Raw genomic sequence first — 24,873 nt, 5'->3', positions numbered from 1 at the left:
ATCAGATGACACTCATAGGACTTCATGTTACACAATACATGTATGTTTTGTTCGATAAAGTGCATATTTATATCCAAAAATCTTAGTTTACATTGACGCGTTACGTTCAGTAATGTTTTGCTTCCAAAACATCCGGTGATTTTGCAGAGAGCCACATCAATTTACAGAAATAGTCATCATAAACTTCAATATAAGATACAAGTGTTATTCACAGAATTAGAGATATACTTCTCCTTAATGCAACTGCTGTGCCAGATTTCAAAAAAACTTTACGGATAAAGCAAACCATGCAATAATCTGAGTACGGCGCTCAGACAACAAATCAAGCCATACAGATATCAGCCATGTTGGAGTCAACAGAAGTCAGAAATAGCATTATAAATATTCACTTACCTTTGACGATCTTCATCAGAATGCACTCCCAGGAATCCCAGTTCCACAATAAATGTTTGATTTGTTTGGATAAAGTTCATCTTTATGTCCAAATACCTCCTTTTTGTTCTCGCATTTAGCCCAGTAATCCAAATGCTCAATGCGTGATCACTTAGTTCAGACGAAAAGTCCAAAAAGTTATATTACAGTTTGTAGAAACATGTCAAAAGAACTATAGAATCAATCTTTAGGATGTTTTTATCATAAATCTTCAATAATGTTCCAACCAGAGAATTCCTTTGTCTTCAGAAATGCAATGGAACTCAAGCTAACTCTCACATGAACACGCGTGACCAGCTTGTGGCACTCTGACAGACCACTGACTCAATCCCCTCTCATTCCCCCCTCCTTCACAGTAGAAGCATCAAACAAGGTTCTAAAGACTGTTGACATCTAGTGGAAGCCTTAGGAAGTGCAATTTGACCCATAGACACTGTGGGGCGGCAGGGTAGCCTAGGGGTTAGAGCGTTGGTCTAGTAACTGGAAGGTTGCAAGTTCAAACCCCCGAGCTGACAAGGTACAAACCTGTCCTTCTGCCCGTGAACAGGCAGTTAACCCACTGTTCCTAGGCCGTCATTGAAAATAAGAATTTGTTCTTAACTGACTTGCCTAGTTAAATAAAGATTTCCCACTTCCTGGTTGGATTTTTCTCAGGTTGTCTGTAGCCTGCCATACGAGTTCTGTTATACTCACAGACATCATTCAAACAGTTTAATAAACTTCAGAGTGTTTTCTATCCAAATCTACTAATAATATGCATATAGTAGGAACTGGGACTGAGTAGCAGGCAGTTTACTCTGGGCGCGCTTTTCATCCAAACGTGAAAATGCTGCCCCCTATCCCAAACAGGTTAAGTGTTCACACTGGTCTGTAGGCCTGATGTTTTCCGCAGTCTTTTAGGAACAGTCACGAGCAGCAGGTCTAGGTGGGGTCAAGTCTTCGTTGGATGAGAGCGTGCGCACAGCATGTTTCTGCTCCCTGTCAGTCCAGACATGTTAATGAAAATTATGACAAATAAATGAAATGAGAGGACACAAAGGTAACCATTTGAGACACTGGTTGAAAATAGTGCTAAAAATGGCAGGGCTCGCTCAAACAATTCATCATGTAGCCTGAGAGGAGCCATTTAGACGTTATTTGAGTGAGTAAATAAATGTAGGCCAATCATGTAAATGAACGAACATGTCTGTATGAGAACACATTTAGCTTTAAAACAAATACAATTATTGATATCCATAGACTGTACCTTGGCTCATTGGAGAATGTAACAAGGTGCCAATATAGGCTAGCATGTTTTGCCAATGTGAAGGCATAGGCCTATGCCCTAAGGTTTCAAATGGTTTAAGAAATATAGCTGTGAACCACATAACTATTAGTGTTTTATTCATGTTAAAGGTCTATAGGTTTTTATGTTTTTACTCTCACAATGCATGGATTGATTTGTCAGTTGAAACATCTGATGAAGTTATTAACATGATTTGCAACAGAGAGCTAATATAATGTTTTACATACAGTAAAGTGTTCTGGCACCATTTGAATGAATTGTATTCATAAAGAAATGCTAGCTACTTGCAAGCCTTGTGCTGCAATTTGACTGTCTCTATATTAGGGATGTCAAACGGTCAGCCTGCTGCACAGACTTTACGGATGCTCTAGTCTATTTTGTGAAGTGCACCAGTCCCTCCTGCAACAAAGCAACCCCACAACATGATGCTGCCACCCCAGTGCTTCATGGTTGGGATGGTGCTCTTTGGCTTGCAAGCCTCCCACTTTTTCCTCCAAACATAACAATGGTCATTATGGCCAAACAGTTTTATCTTTGTTTCATCAGACCAGAGGACATTTCTCCAAAAAGTACAATCTTTCTTTATAGTTGCAAACCGTTGTCTGGCTTTTTTATCGCAGTTTTGGAGCTGTGGCTTCTTCCTTGCTGAGTGGCCTTTCAGGTTATGTTGATATAGGACTCGTTTTACTGAGGATATAGATATTTTTGTACCGGTTTCCTCCAGCATCTTCACAAGATCCTTTGCTGTTGTTCTTGGATTGATTTGCACTTTTCGCACCAAAGTACGTTCATCTCTAGGAGACAGAACGCGTCTCCTTCCTGAGCGGTGTGACAGCTGCATAGTCCCATGGTGCTATTGTTTGTACAGATGAACGTGGTACCTTCAGGCGTTTGGAAATTGCTCCCAAGGATAAACCAGACTTTTGGAGGTCTTGGCTGATTTTCTTTTGATTTTCCCATGATGTCAAGCACAGAGGCACTGAGTTTGAAGGTAGTCCTTGAAATACATCCACAGGTACACCTCTATTTGACTCAAATTATGTCAGAAGCTTCTAAAGCCATGACATAATTTTCTGGAATTTTCCAAGCTGTTTAAAGGCACAGTCAACTTAGTGTATGTTAACTTCTTACCCACTGGAATTGTGATATAGTGAAATAATCTGTCTTTAAACAATTGTTGGAAAAATGACTTGTGTCATGCACAAAGTAGATGCCCTAACCGACTTGCCAAAACTATAGTTTGTTAACAAGAAATGTGTGGAGTGGTTGAAAAACTAGTGTATGTATGTAATGTAGTGTAGTGTATGTATGTAAAGTGTATGTAAACTTCCGACTTCAACTGTATATGATGCTACGTTCTATGATGTGGACAGTATGTGTTACTACATTATACAAGCTTAATAGTTAATAGTTTATATTGTTCCTTTCTGTCCCTTTTTAAACCTCTGAAATTGTCGTTTAAAAAAAAACGTTTACCTCAACATTAAAGTACTTCACCAATCTGTGCGGATAGAGCAGATTGCTATGGAGCGGGCAAACTATTTACATGCATTGGACAGACACGAGATGTGTAGGGCGCGAGATGCAACTGAAATTTTGCGGGTGAGGAGAGAACGAGAGTGGGTGGATGGGGAGGCTTGACTTGAAGCATTGGGCATCTTGTTGTTATGACGAGGATTATCTGGATTCGGCTCACATAATTATATGGAGGAACATTGAATGTCTTTGAACTTCAGAACGTTGGCTTAACATTGGAACAGCTCGCTAGCAAACTAACAAGCTTGTGTGTGCAGAGCGGCACCAGAATAAAAATGTCTTACCTTTTTCTAGTTAATAAATCCAATATGAAATGTGATATCTATAGTATCCTTAACTAGCATTGAAAAGGTTAATCCATTCTTCTCTAATTAAACATCTCTCTCCTTAATTTCTGAGTCACGTTTGCAGTGTCAGTAGGCTACTAGACTTTGCTTCTTCGGAGGGGGAGGTTCCTGCACACACACACACACACACACACACACACACACACACACACACACACACACACACACACACACACACACACACACACACACACACACACACACTGGCATAGATTTTCAGCCGGCAGGCAGACAGGCACAATACTTTTCTGAGTGACAGGTGCTTAGCATATGCAATTTGTTGCAAAATGCCCGGAACATAAAATAACGTTATTAACCGGTTCCCATGCAATAACGGTACTGTTTTGTATCAGTATATATCACTTTCGTTCACAGTTCTGATTCTGTTCCTCAAAACTTTTAATTATTTTCCGGTTTGAGGTTCTTGTCCCTGAATCGGTTCCAACCGCTGTGTGCAACCTCATATCCCCCCTCTCACACAATTGATTTCAATGTGATAATCAATGAGTGATTGATAAAACAGTGTTGCATTTCTCTTTATGTTTGGGGACCCCCAAATCAAAATAAACATTCCAAACTGTAGCTGACTGTGTCCTGCAGGTTGTCCTCTAACCAGTGATGTGGTTTTTGTGTTGTGGTAGTTTCAACAACACATTGTACAATATTAGGAGGGTATATATATATATATATATACACTACCGTTCAAAAGTTTGGGGTCACTTAGAAATGTTATTGTTTTTGAAAGAAAAGCACATTTTTTGTCCATTAAAATAACATAAAATTGATCAGAATACAGTGTAGATGTTGTAAATGACTATTGTAGCTGGAAACAGCAGATTTTTAATGGAATATCTACATAGGCATACAGAGGCCCATTATCAGCAACCATCACTCCTGTGCTCCATCCCTCCTGTGCTCCAATAGCACGTTGTGTTAGCTAATCCAAGTTTATCATTTTAAAAGGCTAATTGATCATTAGAAAACCCTTTTGCAATTATTTTAGCACAGCTGAATCCTGTTATGCTGATTAAAGAAGCAATAATTACTGGCCTTCTTTAGACTGGTTGAGTATCTGCAGCATCAGCATTTGTGGCTTCGATTACAGGCTCAAAATGGCCAGAAACAAAGAACTTTCTTCTGAAACTCGTCAGTCTATTCTTGTTCTAAGAAGTGAAGGCTATTCCATGCGAGAGATTGCCAAGAAACCATATACAATAGCCATTTACAACATGAACAATGTCTACACTGTATTTCTGATCAATTTGATGTTATTGTAATGGACAAAAAAATGTGCTTTTCTTAAAAAACAAGGACATTTCTAAGTGACCCCAAACTTTTGAATGGTAGTGTGTGTGTATGTGTGTGTATATATATATATGTATATATATATGTGTGTGTGTGTTATAGGACACAGTAAGCTACTAAATAACATTTCCAGTGGCACACTGATTCACCTAATGATGAAAATGAATCCATAGGCTAGTCGCTGTATACCTGTATACGCTTGTGATAACACTTAATCCACTGTTATTTTTTAAAAACTATTCATCCTCTGTGGCTAAATTATGCTCTCTGGTGTATTTTGAATATTGAGAGTGGACCCAGCCCCTGACTCACACACTTGACAGGTCACATTTATTTATTATACATTTGATTTGTAATTGTTTTATTCATCAGTTACCCAATCAAGTCAGGGCCCCCCAGTTACCTACGTGGTCCCCCTACGTGCTGTGATTGATTTATTTTGATGATATACCATAAATCACCAACACAGATTTGCGCTGCCTACTTTATTAAGAGGCTGAAAATAGGACTTGCTTATTTTTTTATAGAGCGGTGAGGTAGGCTGCAGTTTTCAAAATTGAGCTACTAAAGAGAGAAATGCATTGGGAGCAGTGGCTGGCTGACGTCATTGATTATTGAATAACAAAACAAGAGATGGAGATACTGAAGATATGTGTAAAGAAATATAGCTAATTACTGAGGGTGTATTTGTTGTTGTGTGTGGGTAGGTAGGAGATCATCATTGAAACAGAGCACTGCTGACAATGAAGGTTCTACACCTTAAAGGACAAGTGCAGTTTTAAATATATTTACACACTATGTGGAATAATACTGTGAAATTGTGAAAATAATGATATTGCCCTTTTAAGTGTAAGAGCTGTTTGAAAAGCCCGTCTGAAATTCCAGCCTGTTTTGGTGGGAATGGAGTTCTGGCCTGCAATGTGACATCACCTGGCGGTAAATTAGTTAATAGACCAATAACAAACCCACTAGGCACAGATGTCAATTCAACATCTATTCCACGTTGGTTCAACATAATTTCATTCAAATGGAATGGCAACAATGTTGATTCAATCAGTGTGTGCCCAGTGTGAAGACGTTTCCAAACCTCTCTGCCAATAACAGCTAGTTTTCAGTTTTCCCCTCCTTCCCCTTGCTCTTTGCTAAGAAGCAATTTATTGTTATTTTTGTACCATTTTAATTGAAACAATCACAGTAATGTACTTAATATAATATTGAGATAAAAATGGCTTCATTGGACCTTGAAAACCACATCACAGTTTTGAATGTGGGATATTTGCATGATTAAACTGAATCTGCTGTAGTGCTTCATAAGATGATTATGGTTTTAACAAAAAAATTGCACTTGCAAGAACTTTGAACCGCAAAGCGCAGTGGTAGCATCTATAAATTGTTAACCACCACACAGGTAGTCTACTTTGCTTCGGTCCCTGTATTGGAAACCACTCCTTTCCTTCATGAAGGCCTAAACCGTTATTGTCTTGATTTCCAGATAGTGTCTCATCTTTTGTTCTCCCTGTATCAATATCCTGTTATTTTTGTGTGTGTGTGTCTTTGTATTTTGTATTTTATGCATGTGTACAGGTATATTTGCTCAGCACTCTCTCTCTGTCCCTCTCTCTCTCGCTTTCTCTCTCTCGCACGCAGACTCGCACCACGCAGACTCGCACCACGCAGACTCGCACCACGCAGACTCGCACGCAGGCTCGCACGCAGACTCGCACGCAGACTCGCACGCAGACTCGCACGCAGACTCGCACGCAGACTCGCACGCAGACTCGCATACACTCACACACACTCACCCTATGAAGTATGTGTATCTTCAATTGAGATGTTCCTCTTATTTTAATGTCAATTTTGTCTGTCTTTTGTTAGATGCTCATCGTGTCCTGCAACAATGGGTATTAGAGAAAGCAACAGAAATTGAACCCAAACCCAGGGATATATTGTCCTTTATTGTGCATTGTGAATGTTGATGGGTGTGAGCCAGACCATCTTGAAGCCAACTACTAAATGCTGGTGTGATGCTCTCTTCATCATTCTAAGATTAAGCAGAAATAGTGCATGATACTGCACCATATTAACTAGATATTAGATTATATCGGCAGGACAGAGTGAGCGTGCACTAATACAAATGTGTTTTACATCATCTTTGTTGCAAATGGTGGACCAGAAATAGAGACGTTCTTCCATTTTACGGCAATTACGAACCCTGCAAACCCAACCCAAAGAACAATAAGACATCCACTTATTCAGACCGTTACAGATGCCTCTGCAAACTGTCCAGCAGTTGTAGAAGAAAGAGATGCATCATGGAGGCAAGGCACTCATTATTAGTCACCAACATGGACGACACAGCCATTGGAGGCTTTTGAGAAATCAAACTCAATGATTTATCTGCAGACTCTCCTGATTTTGGATTGGTGTTGATGAGATTGGGCTGAATGCGCCATAGCCACAGTTGTACCGAAGCAGTAACCATTTGGTGTTCCTCTTTTACCCTCCGTAATAGACATGCAGTGTCTTTGGTTTTAAAGCACTCGGCGATACATTGATGCATCTTCTCTCAGGGTGGGAAAAAGGGTGGGTTTGTTTCCCCCTCTTTGTTCCTGTGGTAAATCCAAGACCAGCTGCTGGTTGTGGGGTCTGGTGGGATTTTGGAGCTGTGTGTTTTCTCTTGCCATCCTGTGCCAAGGTGGCGTCATGGAAGCAAAAAGAGAGGGTGGGGGTAGTGAGATGAGGCAATGGCGGCCATACTGGAGATGGAAGCAGACTGAGGGTAGCTAGGATTGGTGTACGAGAAATACATGTCTCCTGAACTTTGCCTATGTGTCAGATAGGAACTTGTCGATTTTTCAAATTGTGCACTGTCGGACAGGACTACGTACACTCTCTCTCCCACTCTCCCTCTCTCACTCTCCCTCTCTCAGTCTCTCTCCGGCTCTCTCCCTCTCTTTGCCACTAACCCTACCCCCTCCTTTCTCCTTTCCCTCCCTTTCAGCTCTTGAAGCTAACGCATTGGCTGGGCTACAGGCATCTTGCTGCCAAATAGGTGGGCCCTACTCGTGTTGGCAAAGGCTCAAGCAATGGTTAGGGAAAGAACGCGGAGAGGACGAGAGACGGCGAGAGAGAAAGAGAGAGAGTTGGAGAGAAAAGGGGAAAAAAGAAGCAGCACTCGGCTTTGCCAGCGGTCGTACGCGCTTGTCCAACATTGATTCGGTTCTCCCCCCCCCTCCCCCCGCCTGTGTGTGTCTCTCTGAGTCATACGGGGCCCACAGATCTGAGCAAACACCACTACCAATTACGCTTTGCCAAGGATTTTTTGTTGTTGCTTTATTTCCTTGTTTTTTTGGTGGGGGAAGCGCAAAAGAAGAGAGTTTGTTTATTTTAAATGTGTCTATTCCAGTTGTTATATTTAGATCATTTTTGTTCTTAAATACCATTCACCATTTCTATTTTTACCATATTTCCATTATTTCTCAATATTAGTTTTCTTCTCTTTAAATGTGGGTATTTTGTCTTTCTGTCCCAGATTTAACCAGTGATCTTTTGCACATTTTTTACACCCTGTCAAACCAGCACTTGCTGTACATTTGTGAGTGCGAGAAAGAAAGTGGTGTTGGAGAATTCTTTTTCATTTTGAACGTTGTGCCAAATTTATGATGAGAGTGCAAAATGGTAACTACCAGACCGTCTGTCTTCCTCTTGCAGTGTGTTTATGTGGTGATTTCTGTCCGCTCTCAGTTTGTTGTTGAAATGTGAGTCTGGTTAGACTTCTTTTTGCATGGCAGCAGGAGACATAGGACATGGTATGGCAGATCTTTTAGCTGCACATTTTAACACTGGTCTTGTGGCGGCTAAGATTTGCGGTGAACGACCGGTGTGTGGCAACCCTGGCACAGGAACACTATGGCGAGATCTAGGCATTGTCGCTGAGCGATGTGTAGTGAAGGTATTATGGTATAGCTGAATAACTTCTCCTTTACAGTGGATGTAAAAAACAAGTGTTTTCTCGCCTTTAATTTTTTCGTCTCTTTTGTCTTTTAAATGTAAATTAATCTGTTATTACAGTTTAATATAGTTTTTAAATGTGCTTTCAGATTATATTTTTTTGTGAGAAGGACAGGACCAGTAATTTACTATTTGCAATGTAATTGTATGTATGTACCTACAGTATTATTACATTTTGGATATGATTATTATGATTATGATTATTATCATTATTATGTCAGTTAGTGGTATTGTTGGTAATGCTCGCCCTGTCTAATTAAGTTGTTTCTGAACTGAATCCCCTCTATTGGCAGTGCATTTACATTCTATCAAAACAGGAATTATTTTGGGGAAAAATGTCAGTAAATTGCCTCATCGCTCTTCTATCTTCAATAACTGATCTTCAGCTGCTTGCATGACACCATACTGCATGAGAATAACAGAGCACCCCCCCCCCCCCTCTCTCTCTGTCTCTCTCTGTTAGGATGAATTTCATCCCTTCATCGAGGCCCTTCTCCCCCATGTCCGTGCCTTCTCCTACACCTGGTTCAACCTGCAAGCACGCAAACGCAAGTACTTCAAGAAGCACGAGAAGAGGATGACAAAGGATGAAGAACGCGCAGTGAAGGACGAGCTGCTGGGTGAGAAGCCCGAGATCAAGCAGAAGTGGGCGTCGCGGCTGCTGGCCAAGCTCCGAAAGGACATCCGGCCCGAGTTCCGTGAGGACTTTGTGCTCACCATCACAGGCAAGAAGCCCCCCTGTTGTGTTCTCTCCAACCCCGACCAGAAGGGCAAGATCCGCCGTATCGACTGTCTCCGCCAGGCCGACAAGGTGTGGCGGCTGGACCTTGTGATGGTCATCCTGTTCAAGGGCAGCCCCCTGGAGAGCACGGACGGAGAGCGGCTGGTTAAGTCGCCCCAGTGCGCGAACCACGGCCTGTGCGTCCAGCCCCACCACATCGGCGTGTCCGTCAAGGAGCTCGACCTCTACCTGGCCTACTTCATCCACTCACCAGGTCAGTTGGTGAACGCCTTACAGCTTTCTCTGTCTTTTTCACACACACACACACACACACACACACACACACACACACACACACACACACACACACACACACACACACACACACACACACACACACACACACACACACACACACACACACACACACACACACACACACAAGTCAGTTTGTAAGGCCTTTTGCAGCCACACTCTGAGCCTTGCCAAACCCTGCTCCTCCCCGTGCACCACCTGACCAAATGCCTGTGATAAATAAAGAGAATCGCCTCCAAATGTAACGCCGTATCAACATTACAATTATAATACAACACATTACAGAACACATTTGACACCACTGACACACCGTTTAGTTTGTGTGTTGTTTCTGAGTTGTGTATGTGTCTGTAAATGTGTGCTTATCCAGAGATAAAGTCTGTGCTGGTAAATTTGTTCAGGTGCTTGTGTGCAAATATGTCTGAATTCAAATATGCATGTTTAGGGGTGTGTTGTCTGTAAACAAACACATCTGCAAATGTGTGCACACATCTGCTAATGTGCACAGTAATTGTCTGACTATAAATTAGTGTCTTTAAGGCTGTTTTGTGTGTGTGTGTGTGTGTGTGTGTTTTATTTTTAATTTATTTCACCTTTATTTAACCAGGTAGGCCAGTTGACAACAAGTTCTCATTTACAGCTGCGACCTGGCCAAGATGAAGCAAAGCAGTGCGACACAAACAACAACACAGAGTTACACATGGAGTAAACAAACATACAGTCAATAATACAATAGAAAAAGTATATATACAATGTGTGCAAATGAGGTAGGATAAGGAAGGTAAGGCAATAAATAGGCCATGGTGGCAAAATAATTACAATATAGCAATTGAACACTGAAATGGTAGATGTGCAGAGGATGAATGAGCAAGTATGAATGAGCAAGTAGAGAATGAGCAAGTAAATAAGGACTCTGCATGAAATAGGTTTGAGTCTTGACAGCACATTTTTCATGCTTATGAAGTAACCTTGCAATTTCTGTCTGACAATACATTTGCTGCTTGAAGATTTTGCTTTTGACGTTCGTCTTTGTCTATAATTGAACAGTCCACTGTGATCGTGCTTAAATGAATCTTCCATTTTGTTTTCTGTGTTTCCTATTGTCGGTTAGCAATGAAACACTCAAGTGACACTCACACAAACAACAACACAGAGTTACACATGGAGTAAACAAACATACAGTCAATAATACAATAGAAAAAGTATATATACAATGTGTGCAAATGAGGTAGGATAAGGAAGGTAAGGCAATAAATAGGCCATGGTGGCAAAATAATTACAATATAGCAATTGAACACTGAAATGGTAGATGTGCAGAGGATGAATGAGCAAGTAGAGATACTGGGATGCAAAGGAGCAAAATAAAAAATAAACAAATAACAGTATAGGGATGAGGTAGTTGGATGGGGTATTTACAGATGAGCTATGCAGTGATCTGTGAGCTGCTCTGACAGCTGGTGCTTAAAGCTAGTGAGGGAGATATGAGTCTCCTGCTCCAGTGATTTTTGCAGTTTGTTCCAGTCAGAGAACTGGAAGGAAAGGCAGCCGAAGGAGGAATTGGCTTTGGGGGTAACCAGTGAAATATACCTGCTGGAGCGCATTCTATGGGTGGGTGCTGACCAGTGAGCTGAGATACGGCGGGGCTTTACCTAGCAGAGACTTATAGATGACCTGGAGCCAGTGGGTTTGGTAATGAGTATGAAACGAGGACCAGCCAACGAGAGCGTACAGGTCACAGTGGTGGGTAGTATATGGGGCTTTAGTGACAAAACGGATGACACTGTGATAGACTGCATCCAATTTGCTAAGTAGCATGTTGGAGGCTACTTTGTAAATGACATCACCCAAGTCAAGGATCGGTAGGATGGTCAGTTTTATGAGGGTATGTTTGGCAGCATGAGTGAAGGAGACTTTGTTGCGAAATAGGAAGCCGATTCTAGATTTAATTTTGGATTGGAGATGCTTAATGTGAGTCTGGAAGGAGAGTTTAGAGTCTAACCAGACACCTAGGTATATGTAGTTGTCCACATATTCTAAGTCAGAACCGTCCAGAGTAGTGATGCTGGATCCAGAGTGTGTGGTGTGTGTTTGCGGTGCTTGTGCGGTGTGTGTGGTGTGTTTGTGCGGGGTGTGTGTGTGGTGTGTGTATGGTATGTGGTGTGTATGTGTGTGTGTGGTGTGGTGTGTGTGTCAGTAGCAGTCTGTTGTGTGTCTCTGGTCTGAAGAGCATGGTGACAGTTGGCCCAGTCCCAGGTTGTTTGGGATGCAGGCGACTGTGGCAGGGAGAGCCGCCCCGTCTCCAGCCTCAGCCTCAGCCTCAGCCTCAGCCTCAGCCTCCCGCGCTCTACTTTCTCTGGAACTGCAGCCCACCTCACAGTCAGCCCTGCTTCGGTCACTTCGCCAACACACACTCGCTCCCGCTCTCTCACACACACGGACACTCTCTCACACACACTCTTATAGCTTATATACAGAGACTTCCATACACTAATGCAAACAAACACACACACACACACACATGCACACTGCGTACAACCCTTCTCTATACCCTTCTCTATATTAGATCGTCAGTTTGGTTTAGTATGTTTATTCACTTTTTTATTTGTCCAAATTCAACACAGGTTTCGTCAACAAACTTTATATGATACTCTATAAGCAGTCCTTTTTCATCAGTTACTTGTATGGAACATGTGGAGACTTACTTTGGAATGGAAAATGTCATGTTGAAATAGAGGAGACCCCGGTGTCAAGGAAATGTACAGTATATATTGAATTTTACGTTTCTCTTAGTCTGGTGGATACACAGAGCCCCCCATGTCGGAGGTCAAATGTTCCGCAGAATTTTAAAGATGAATTGATAATTTATTATATATTAGCTGTTTAGATAGCTTGTCTTGGGTATCACTAAAATAATTCCACACTTTGTTTGGTAAATTATCTTAAATAATAATAGAAATAATAATATATTTGAATCTGTCTCTGATTACACAATTTTATTCATCTTTTTCTATTCCATGACATTGATCATGAGAAAAGCAATAAGGACTCTGCATGAAATAGTTTTGAGTCTTGACAGCACATTTTTCATGCTTATGAAGTAACCTTGCAATTTCTGTCTGACAATACATTTGCTGCTTGAAGATTTTGCTTTTGACGTTCGTCTTTGTCTATAACTGAACAGTCCACTGTGATCGTGCTTAAATGAATCTTCCATTTTGTTTTCTGTGATTCCTATTGTCGGTTAGCAATGAAACACTCAAGTGAAAAGTGTTGTCAGGTGTGCTGTGGGTGCAGTTAGTTGATTGACTCCGGTACGGGCTGATGGAACCCTCACGTACATAGAACCCTCTCCTGCGTTGGTTATCCATTAGTATAAGGCTAAAGAGACGTATTGTCTTACACCAGGAAAGTGTACTGTTACAGAGCCCTAATTCTGCTTCTTGGCACCGTGGTGCTGCAGGCCTCTGTGACAGAGTACCCCATGCCGGGTTCTTTTCAGCACAGTGTGTAACTCAGCGTCAGTTAGCTGGGCCTCTGTGAGCTCGTCTTCCTGTTTCACAATGTGCTGCCGCTAACCCAGGCTCAGATTAGCTCCCTGTGAAGCCGCCCCTTAGAGCTTAGCTCTTTTACCCTGCTCCAGTATTCACCAGTCATCCCGATACTGTTTTACCCTTCTGTGTGTGTGTGTGTGCGCGTGTGTGCGTGTGCGTGTGTGTGTGTGTTTACGTATGTCAAGATTAATTTATTTTCTGAAACTTAAATTGATGCTGCAGTTCAGCTAAATTAAATATAGTATTCCCTCACTTCCCACTGGCCACAGACGTCAGTTCAACGTCTAATTTTGATTTACATTTGGTTGAGTTGTCACCTAATGTGAATTCAACATCATTTTTTCCCCCCACAGTGTTATTGGATTTAGGTTAAAAGATGGGTAAAATAGGAAATTCCCTTACATTGATTACTTTTTGCCAATGCAATCAGTTTTCCACGTTGATTCAGCGTCAGCACATAGAATATTTTGGACAAATGATGTGGAAACAACGTCAATTCAACCGTTTTTTTGCCCAGTGGGTTGGCTTTGTGCCTCTGTACAGGGGTGGTATTCCATCATAAATCATTGCTTTTTGTTACCTTTTGTTGAAATCGTTGTTTCCCCGCATCTTTGCCCACACTCACGTCAGAGAATAGAAAGTGTTTTAAAAACTGGGTCTGAGCCTCCTCACTTCTACAGAGACCTCATAGAACTGTCGGCTGACAGCCATAGGCTCCACCTGGTTCTCCTGCCCATAAGCTTCACCATCATAACACCTCAACAGCAGCCCACACTCCCTCCACTGTACACTGCAAGCATGGAAAGTACCATCTTAAAGAGCACGAACCAGTAGAGCCTCTGAAGGAGCTGGCTTTAAAAGTCCACTGAGTGTAGGGGAGAGAGGGGGAACAGTGAGTGTAGGGGAGAGAGGGGGAACAGTGAGTGTAGGGGAGAGAGGGGGAACAGTGAGTGTAGGGGAGAGAGGGGGAACAGTGAGTGTAGGGGAGAGAGGGGGAACAGTGAGTGTAGGGGAGAGAGGGGGAACAGTGAGTGTAGGGGAGAGAGGGGGAACAGTGAGTGTAGGGGAGAGAGGGGGAACAGTGAGTGTAGGGGAGAGAGGGGGAACAGTGAGTGTAGGGGAGAGAGGGGGAACAGTGAGTGTAGGGGAGAGAGGGGGAACAGTGAGTGTAGGGGAGAGAGGGGGAACAGTGAGTGTAGGGGAGAGAGGGGGAACAGTGAGTGTAGGGGAGAGAGGGGGAACAGTGAGTGTAGGGGAGAGAGGGGGAACAGTGAGTGTAGGGGAGAGAGGGGGAACAGTGAGTGTAGGGGAGAGAGGGGGAACAGTGAGTGGTTCCATTCTAACCTTTGGAGTGGCAGCGTTACCGTTTTATTCTTAGCTCCCAGGGTGTCTGTGTCTTTCAGGAGGTATCAGAGTCCAGGCCTTATCAGTGCATCTGAGCCGTCGATGTGCTGCAGTTCTCCTGCCCACTGATGTCACCGTCGCCAGCTGCAGGTTTTTCCACCTCAGTATGAGTGACAGGAGACTCCTCTCCTCCTCTGCAGTAGTGCTTTTGTCCAATTATAGACTTCGGCCTTATGGGCGGGGCAGTGAGGACTAGCTATTACTGATCAAAGCAGCTTACACTGCCGCTCCACAGCTGCAAGGCCCCTTATCAAAAGTATTTTAGACAAATACCTGGCTGTTCACCCAACGTAATGCAATTGCGTTTAACCTGTAAGAGTCAGTCACCCAGGACTGGTTGTCCTGAGGTAATTCCTGATGCTGCTGATGATACTGGTTCAGGGATGTGGAGGAAGAACGGGCTGAGCTCATCTTTGATCAGATGTTGAATAAAGCACGGCTCAGCCAGACAGGCCCTGCTACGACTCAGCCAGTCAGGCCCTGCTACGACTCAGCCAGTCAGGCCCTGCTACGACTCAGCCAGTCAGGCCCTGCTACGACTCAGCCAGTCAGGCCCTGCTACGACTCAGCCAGTCAGGCCCTGCTACGACTCAGCCAGTCAGGCCCTGCTACGACTCAGCCAGACAGGCCCTGCTACGACTCAGCCAGTCAGGCCCTGCCACGGCTCAGCCAGTCAGGCCCTGCTACGACTCAGCCAGTCAGGCCCTGCTACGACTCAGCCAGTCAGGCCCTGCTACGACTCAGCCAGTCAGGCCCTGCTACGACTCAGCCAGTCAGGCCCTGCTACGACTCAGCCAGACAGGCCCTGCTACGACTCAGCCAGTCAGGCCCTGCTACGACTCAGCCAGACAGGCCCTGCTACGACTCAGCCAGTCAGGCCCTGCTACGACTCAGCCAGACAGGCCCTGCTACGGCTCAGCCAGACAGGCCCTGCTACGACTCAGCCAGTCAGGCCCTGCCACGGCTCAGCCAGTCAGGCCCTGCCACGGCTCAGCCAGTCAGGCCCTGCTACGACTCAGCCAGTCAGGCCCTGCTACGACTCAGCCAGTCAGGCCCTGCTACGACTCAGCCAGTCAGGCCCTGCTACGACTCAGCCAGTCAGGCCCTGCTACGACTCAGCCAGACAGGCCCTGCTACGACTCAGCCAGTCAGGCCCTGCTACGACTCAGCCAGACAGGCCCTGCTACGACTCAGCCAGTCAGGCCCTGCTACGACTCAGCCAGACAGGCCCTGCCACGACTCAGCCAGTCAGGCCCTGCTACGACTCAGCCAGTCAGGCCCTGCCACGGCTCAGCCAGTCAGGCCCTGCCACGGCTCAGCCAGTCAGGCCCTGCTACGACTCAGCCAGTCAGGCCCTGCTACGACTCAGCCAGTCAGGCCCTGCTACGACTCAGCCAGTCAGGCCCTGCTACGACTCAGCCAGTCAGGCCCTGCTACGACTCAGCCAGACAGGCCCTGCTACGACTCAGCCAGTCAGGCCCTGCTACGACTCAGCCAGACAGGCCCTGCTACGACTCAGCCAGTCAGGCCCTGCTACGACTCAGCCAGTCAGGCCCTGCTACGACTCAGCCAGTCAGGCCCTGCTACGACTCAGCCAGACAGGCCCTGCTACGACTCAGCCAGTCAGGCCCTGCTACGACTCAGCCAGTCAGGCCCTGCCACGGCTCAGCCAGTCAGGCCCTGCTACGACTCAGCCAGACAGGCCCTGCTACGACTCAGCCAGTCAGGCCCTGCCACGGCTCAGCCAGTCAGGCCCTGCTACGACTCAGCCAGTCAGGCCCTGCCACGGCTCAGCCAGTCAGGCCCTGCTACGACTCAGCCAGTCAGGCCCTGCTACGACTCAGCCAGTCAGGCCCTGCCACGACTCAGCCAGTCAGGCCCTGCCACGGCTCAGCCAGTCAGGCCCTGCTACGACTCAGCCAGTCAGGCCCTGCCACGGCTCAGCCAGTCAGGCCCTGCCATGGCTCAGCCAGTCAGGCCCTGCCACGGCTCAGCTCAGGTCACTGCGCGATGGGAAAAGTTCATGTTTTTGTGCGGTGTGTTCCATATTTGTAAATCTGATGAATCGCCGCTGTTCCAGTATTAGTCATGTTTGGAGCGTGCTCCCTCATACGGCTCTCATTACTGCTCTGTTATGATATGTTTCTGAGTGCACCCCTCATCTGTCCACCATGCTAGGAGAGATCTTGTCCAGGGATGTGCATTGTTGGGTCGCTGACCTATGCCAGCTCCATGGTGCGGTGAACTCTGGCGCTGACCCGCCGGGACTACGAGCCCATCTCCATCTCCCAGACTCTCCATCTCGCAGACCACGGCAGAGAACAGAGAGAATGATTTAACCAAACCGAACAAAGAGAGTGAGAGCCTTGGAGATCGACAGAGACTTAAGACTTAACACCCTGTCAACCTTATCTATGTACAGATTTAATATGATTTGCACAATATCCCGAGCTTTAAAAGGAGATAATGGTATTATCAGATTTTTCGAAATTGATATGAAGTTGCCAAATGTGACACAGAATTGTATTTCCCCCCCAGCCCTTTGCGTCTTTGTCTTTGTCTATTATGAAAGCAGGCCTGGGAAGGTTTGGGGGTTGTGGATGGGCGTTGGTCCTATGTTCTCTGATTCTGCTGTTGCACCATTCTGTCTCATACTGTCTCTGTCCCTGTGCCCAGACACAGAGAGAGTGTGGATGGGACCACACGGTCATGTGGATCCTTTAAGTCTGGGTACGTCATGCTTTGGCCGAGAGTGTTTGGCTGTCAGATATACGGTGATGAAGGAAAAGCGGCGGACATTAAAAGTAGTATTAAAAAGAACCATGAGTTTTACAGGAAAAAAGATCTGCTCTTTTCCTTGGCCGATAAATAAACTGAACTGCAGACTTCTGGAAGAAGAACAGAACTGTGTTCCTCCAATGTTCTGGCATTGGGCTGTAACCCGGGCCGACAGAGAAATACTGAGAACCGGCGCGACGGGGGCCACATTCATCTCGTGTGAAAAACACCCCGTGAACCCTCTCAATGGAAGTTTAATATGCTGTTGTCATTGGAATAAATGCACCAATAAAGTTTGAGCGTCGGCGAGCCACTCATGACAGAACAGTGTCATTGACACAGTGGTGTTTTTAATATGCAAAGGGTGCAGGGATCTCAAACAGCCTAGCTTGGCCCGTCTTCAGGGCCCTAGTTTTCCCAGTTCCCTTTGTGTGTGTGAGGAGCGCAGAGTGTGTGGAATCGCTGGTAAACAGATTATTCGAGGGTGATAGGAAGTCTGAGGAACAGATGAAAAGACTCAACCCGTTAGTTAGGTGGTTAGGATTGCAGGGACACTGCGCTCCTTAACCACTTTTACCCATAATTCCTCCATAATCACAGTGCATTTACTGGCTTGTTAGTACACAGACATACTTTATCATAGTATCACATTTTCTTTATAAAAACAATACATTCACAAGGTCAAGTGCCAAGTCTAGGACAAAAAGGCTTCTCAACAGTTTTTACCCCCAAAGCCATAAGACTCCTGAACAGGTAACCAAATGGTTACCCGGACTATTTGCATTGTGTGCCCACCCCCAGCATAGTCACTTTAACGATACCTACATGTACATACTACCTCAATCTACCTGACTAACAGGTGTCTGTATATAGCCTTGCCACTCTTTTTTTCAAATGTCTTTTTACTGTTTTATTTCTTTACTTACCTTCACACAGACACACACACACACACACACACACACACACACACACACACACACACACACACACACACACACACACACACACACACACACACACACACACACACACACACACCTTCTTTTTTTAAGCATTTCACTGTAAGGTCTACCTACACCTGTTGTATTCAGCGCACGTGACAAATACATTTTGATTTGATTTAATCTAAATGTCTCCTTTAGGCATCTTGATTTTAGCTGTCCCAAGAAAACATCATTACAAATAATTCATTATTCTGATCAACATTCATCTACAGTGACTGAGGACCCTTTTGGCAGCATTTTTCTCTTTTGTTTTCTGTTAATTATGATTTTGTGCTTATCATTTTGTTTTTACTGATTTAAAATGGACACATATTTACCGGAATTACTTTACAAACATGTATCGTAGTTAAATAACACATTATAGCAAGCACAGCATCATGGGCACGGAAACATATACAATTGTTTAGTTGTCTCAGCCCTCCTTATAAATATAATTTTGTTCATCTTCATCTGAATGAAAAGGCTAAAGGAGGATGAGCTGTTTTTCTATTTTTTATCTATTTCTTTTGTCTCTACTGCTGTCGTCTCACTGCTTGATTTCTTATAGCCTTTTTGTACAGAAGCCAGGCGTAAAATCTGTCTGTCCCCAAAAACATATACCCACGCAGGAGGGGTGGACTGGCCTTCCTCAGCTCCCTGTGCCGCGGAGCGAGGGAGCGAGAGAAGGGGTGAGAGCTGCCTGCCCAGTTCCCAACCAGATTCTGATCCGCTCGCGCTCGGCCCAGTAGAGCAGAGCCGGGGAAAGGCTGCCCTGTAATTGGCACAGCTCTTTCCGTACGGAACCCGGGACAGTGGAGGCACAGACAGTCTGGGAATGCTGATACGGGATCTCTATCAGTATGTTATTTACTCCCTATCAAATTCTGCCATTTAAATAGAGTAGCAACATAGTTTGTTTTATGACAACTCTAAATATTTAATTCTCTATCTATTATTATGATTTATTGTATCATTGTTAGTGGTATTATTAGTAGTAATTGTGGCTGTAGTGACATCACTCAATCTAATATAATGTAAAAGAATAGCTCTAAATACAGATGATGCAAAATGCCATGGTGAAGACAAAGAGAGGCAGGGCAGAACTCAGTGTGGCTGGTTGGCAGCGTTTGGCACCCAAAGCTGCAGCTCTGTTTGGAAGGGGGCAGCTTTTCAAACCGCCGCACAGCCTCTGCCAGCCTCTCCTTCTGATCCTTTCTTTCTCTTGTTTTTAACCTTTCTTCGATGGTTTCGATGAACACTTCCCCCCCTTCGCGGCCTCATCTCCCTCCGTCATGTCTGTGGCTTTTTTAGCGAGCCGACACGAAATATCAGCTCTAAAATGTAGATGATATTGTATATTATTTTATATTTATTGACCTCTTTATATTTCATAATATAATAATCACCATTTTATTCAACAGTGATACATTGTGAGAATATTTTCACATGACTTTTTAGTGTTAATACTTGTGATTGTGCTGTAAGGGATACTGGTCCAAAACAAAATGGAGGCTCATTCTCAGATCTTGCCCAATGAGAAAGGAGAATGACTTCATGCTAAATAACAAAATGGTATTTACTATGTAACAACAGTAAACTGCATAGTAAACACGCTGTAAAAATAAATCTATATTCAAAATAACATAAAATAGTAATTCTTTATAGATTATTTGCCCAGCTGCTATAGCATTTTTCCCACATCTAGCAGCTGAACAGGGAGAGAGAGAAGGTGTCTTGTGAGGGGGCTTGATGAGGGTTTGACAGGCACACCAAAAAAGAAAACAAATCACAATTGACGTGTGTTTGCATCTGCGAGCGAGCCTCAAATCCGTTTGGACAGAGACCTGGGTCTTCACGGAGAACATTCGGCCTGAATGATGGGAGAGCGTAAAACGATGGGTGTGGGGGTGGCTGGAATGACTCCATAATGATCAGAAAATTAGGCCCATTATTGACTTAGAGTAAACAGGCCTCTCTAAGTGTGAAAGGGCCCCATTCAGCAAGGACCAGGAGCACTGCTTCTTTCTTCCTTTTATGGATCCACCCACGGCCTCAAGACCCTCTTTTGTTCATTGAAATAACAGGGAAGTGAGGGAGACAGAGGTAAGGGCATCACTCCCTTTGGAGGACATGGTATGGGGGCACTAACATACAGTAACAATACAGCTATGTCTGTGTATTTAGGCATTCTACATATGGATATAGCCTACAAGTTCTGTATGTATTGTAGAAACTGTAACTGCATGGAGTTTTTAATAGTTGGACATGCTAATGCTACAATTACGTTCCTAACCCTGCAGACAAACACAGTTCTGTTTTAGTAGAATATTAACCGCCATTCAGGGATATCGTGATGTTTAATGCTGTCTGTGTTGATGAGCTGAGATTCCCTGGCGGTCTCAGACCCTCTCTGGTTCCGCATCACTTAAAGGCGTGTGCGTCGTCGGAGCTCTGCCACGCCAGCTGACAGCCAGGGGACGCAGGGTGTAAACTAGGTGCTAATGCGTCCGTTTGCCTGTTTGTCAGCGCAAATGTTTTAATTCATGGGAATCTGATAAATAAATAAACCCGCAACGCCTCTGAGCAGCTGAAAAACAAACAGGCCTTTGCCGAACCAACAGAGGAGACAGCACTTTTGATCATATCAAAACAATGATAGTATTTCCACTAGTTTTTCACTCTCTAAATGAATTAGTTAATAAACAATTGGCCATTCTTTTAGATACAGTAATTTAATCATGATGGCATTGTGAGACGTGCTACTCAAAACTTACTTCTAAAACTCAAAGTTTTCAGAAATGCTTTGTGCTGATACTATACAGTTGTGTACAGTTATGAATGGGCAACATTTGACCAAGTGGCAACTGTCTATTTAATTTAGATTGCTCAGTTTCTGCTCATAACTGTTATATTGATTATTTTCTCACAAATGTACTCATGGTTGTGGGAGAATAGTATACAATAAAACGCATGCACACGCACACACACCTTTTATTATTTTGTTGAGTCTGTTGAAGATTCATGCTATTCTACTGGGTTCTGCTGCCCAGTCCAGTCATTCCCTCCTTAAAGAGGAAGCAGGGCTCAGCTCGACTCGGCTCTGGGCTCCGGCACAAAATCACAAAATCAGCTGACACTCTCACTTCATTATGCCGTCTTTTTGCTTTTCATATGGACCAGAGGCTCCATTTCACAGGCATGATATGGGATGGTAACATTCTCATTATAACCGTCAACACTTCTGCACTCACCTATAATTTCTTTTGAATTCTTATTTGCACTTCCAAGCATACATTTCATAAAAGACTGAAAAACCAAATGTTTTTTTTTAGAAGCAATAAGAAACTATGGAGAAGATTAAAGCAGGAAGTAGCACGTTTATGAGGTTGCACGGTTTGTTTGGCTGTGCATATTGGTGTATTTACTTATGAGCTTTCACATTTTGAAAGTCAACTCACTGTGTTTTGGGCTATTTAGTGTCTGAGGCCGGTGCCTGCCCTTTTGATGCACACAACCATACCTGTGCTTTGAGTAATTGACCAGAAAGCCCCTGCAAGGGGTTGCCATGGCACCTACCCCTGTTCCCTGCATACCTTTGCTGGTCGGTATCCAAGGTGCTTCTAGGACAGCTCCTATTGGCACACAGAGTGTGGTGCTGGGCTGTTGCTGTGGAACTCTGACCCGTAACGTAGGCAACCGCAGGGCACACAGCTGCCAGAGGAATCCACTCCGATCTGTTTCACCCTATAGACAGAGCATTACTTACTTGAATATGTCTGAATTCAAGCAGAAATGCCAATAAAGGAATACATACTCAAAGAGAAGATTCACTCCACCTTGGTCTCCTTTAGTCAAACCCATCTGAGGGATCTCTGAGATCCTGGTTCAGAGGTTAGCTTCAGTGGGCCTGTTTACAGACCTACGTTTGTTAATTGAATAACATCTAAAGGTGCAGTAGTACCTATCCTAGGTGACCCATCCTGTGCACACAGGAAGTGTCTCTGTGTTTTGATGGCCCAGTTATGGGATTAGTTCAAATGGAGGGCCTATGAGAGAGCCTCCTCTCATGGGGCAGAGCCACTGTAGCGTTCAGAGCCACCCTTTGAAAATATTGTTATAGTTCATAAACATGAGGCTACATCTCTTTCCCTTCCATTTTTCAAACGCAATCTGTTTTGCCCTTCAAAACAACCAAGAGATCCCCGAAGATCTCAACTCCTATGAGTGAGTCTATGTATGTGTGTGTGTGTGTGTGTGCAATAGTGGCAGAGCGAGCGACAACAAACGGCATCCGTAGCACAGCATATGTGTGCTTGCTTCTCTCCACAGTCTCCCAGTGCTCCCACTCACCCACCCAGCACCTGAACCCCAGTTTACACCTGATGCCACACACATCACAACACACACACACCTAGCAGTGCACATACGTGACCTTACAGTCCCTGGGTAGGCCCAGGACCTGGGATTCACCTCACTGCTCATACTGGGTACCCCTGCCCTGAGTGGAGGGTGTACAGAATGGCTACAGCAGGCCCTGACTTGGTCCCCCCCACCGGTCCTAGACTGGGTGCAATCTGTCACCACACTGGACTGGGAAACTTGGATTTGTTGGTTTAGGTCCAATAACATATGGTATGTTTTGTCAGAATTCACTTTGAATTCAAATGGCCTTAGGGATGATGTTCAAATAATGGTAAAGTCAGGAATTCTTGACGTGAGATGTTTGCAGATCTCTTTGCCTTATAGTTTTGTGCTAACATGTGCTAGTTCCTGTATTATCTGACTCAGACCACACTGCTCCAGAGTTGCACTCAAGTTTCCATTATACTACTTTGTTTAATATGATCGAGGCTCTCTTCCAGCAACCCAAACCTACAGGGGAGCACCGAAACGGAATTACCTGAGCCTGAGTCCCATGCTCCTTAGCAGCACAGGCGGAGATTTAGAGGGTAATCCAAGCCGCTGTGTTTATTTAAGAGCTGATGATTTAGAGACTGACATTAAAAGGAGAGGGCAAACAATTTAAGAGACATTGTGAATGGAAGAGAGGAGTCGGTGTGGGCGGGAGAATCAGGACTGATGGCTCTATTCACACATCTCTTTTTCAGGGGCTTTCTATGTGTGATATTATATGGCCTAATGCAAAACAAACAGTTCCAAATTACACACATTATTTTCCCATACTGAATCTTCCAAGGCGTTAATCAAATTAACCTTTCTTTCTCTCTTTCTTTGAACCAGTCTCTGTTTCTCTCTCTCTCTCTCTCTCTCTCTCTCTCTCATTCTCATTCTCTCTCTCTCATTCTCATTCTCTCTCTCATTCTCATTCTCTCTCTCATTCTCATTTTCTCTCTCTCTCTCTCTCTCTCTCTCTCTCTCTCTCTCTCTCTCTCTCTCTCTCTCTCTCTCTCTCTCTCTCTCTCTCTCTCTAGGCTCTGCAGTAAAAAAAGCGTAGTTGACAGTGAATTAGAGCAATCTGGCCTCCATTCTGCGGTTCGATTTTTATCTGTGGTTTTGGCCCCAGAGAATACAGTCGATGCTTACTTTTTTGTTGTTGTTTCTGCTCCTTTCATCAGAGTTTATTTTACCTTCTGCTCTGGCTGCGGAATGCGTTCTAGCGAGAGCTGGTTCAGGAGTGACCTGGTGGAATATTCCATACCTCGGTCAGAGCGTTCTCTTTTACATGCAGCAGATACTCTACAAATGCTTCGGACAATTTTGGTTGCCTGGTTACCCAGACTCATTACTCTGGCCAAACGTTTGTTTCTACTCCTCTGAATTTGACTCCCTCCCGGGCCCTTTTAGCACGGGTATTCAACTCTGACCCTGCGAGGTCTGGAGCCTGCTGGTTTTCTGTTCTACCTGATAATTAATTGCACCCACCTGGTGTCCCGGGTCTAAATCAGTCCCTGACTAGAGAGGAAGAATGAAAAGACACAGTGGAACTTGCTTCGAGGTCCAGAGTAGAGTATGAGGGCCTTACATAATGCAAACACATTCAAACCATCTGATTGGTCTCAGAAACCAATGGGTTGGGCCAGAGCCAGAACACACGTGGGTAAAGCGACATTTTCAATATTGGTCATTGGCTTTGATACTGTGGGTAGAGACGATCCAGTCACTATTTGTATTATGGCAGCAGCTTCCTGAGTCCAGCAACATTAAGGCAGTTATATACAATTTAAAATATTACATAATATTTCAC

The 24,873-nt window shown here is 44.3% G+C and overlaps 1 protein-coding gene across 14 annotated transcripts in view; it reads left to right on the top strand.

Annotated features, from left to right (window-relative positions):
- LOC135554256 (nuclear factor 1 X-type-like) overlaps positions 1 to 24,873 on the top strand; it is a 184,267-nt gene that overhangs the window by 38,774 nt on the left and 120,620 nt on the right. For 9 of the 14 annotated variants that reach the window (XM_064986439.1, XM_064986435.1, XM_064986432.1 and 6 more), the window contains one exon: positions 9,380 to 9,911. In XM_064986439.1, the coding sequence (XP_064842511.1) occupies positions 9,380 to 9,911 (532 nt within the window). Of the gene's footprint in view, positions 1 to 7,970; positions 8,584 to 8,674; positions 8,858 to 9,379; positions 9,912 to 24,873 lie in introns of those variants that run through there. The other 5 variants (XM_064986431.1, XM_064986436.1, XM_064986440.1 and 2 more) reach the window with 2 other exon arrangements.

This window comes from Oncorhynchus masou, chromosome 14 (assembly GCF_036934945.1).
Source record: "Oncorhynchus masou masou isolate Uvic2021 chromosome 14, UVic_Omas_1.1, whole genome shotgun sequence".
Taxonomy (NCBI): domain Eukaryota; kingdom Metazoa; phylum Chordata; class Actinopteri; order Salmoniformes; family Salmonidae; genus Oncorhynchus; species Oncorhynchus masou.
This window is presented reverse-complemented; position numbering and strand designations above follow the sequence as displayed.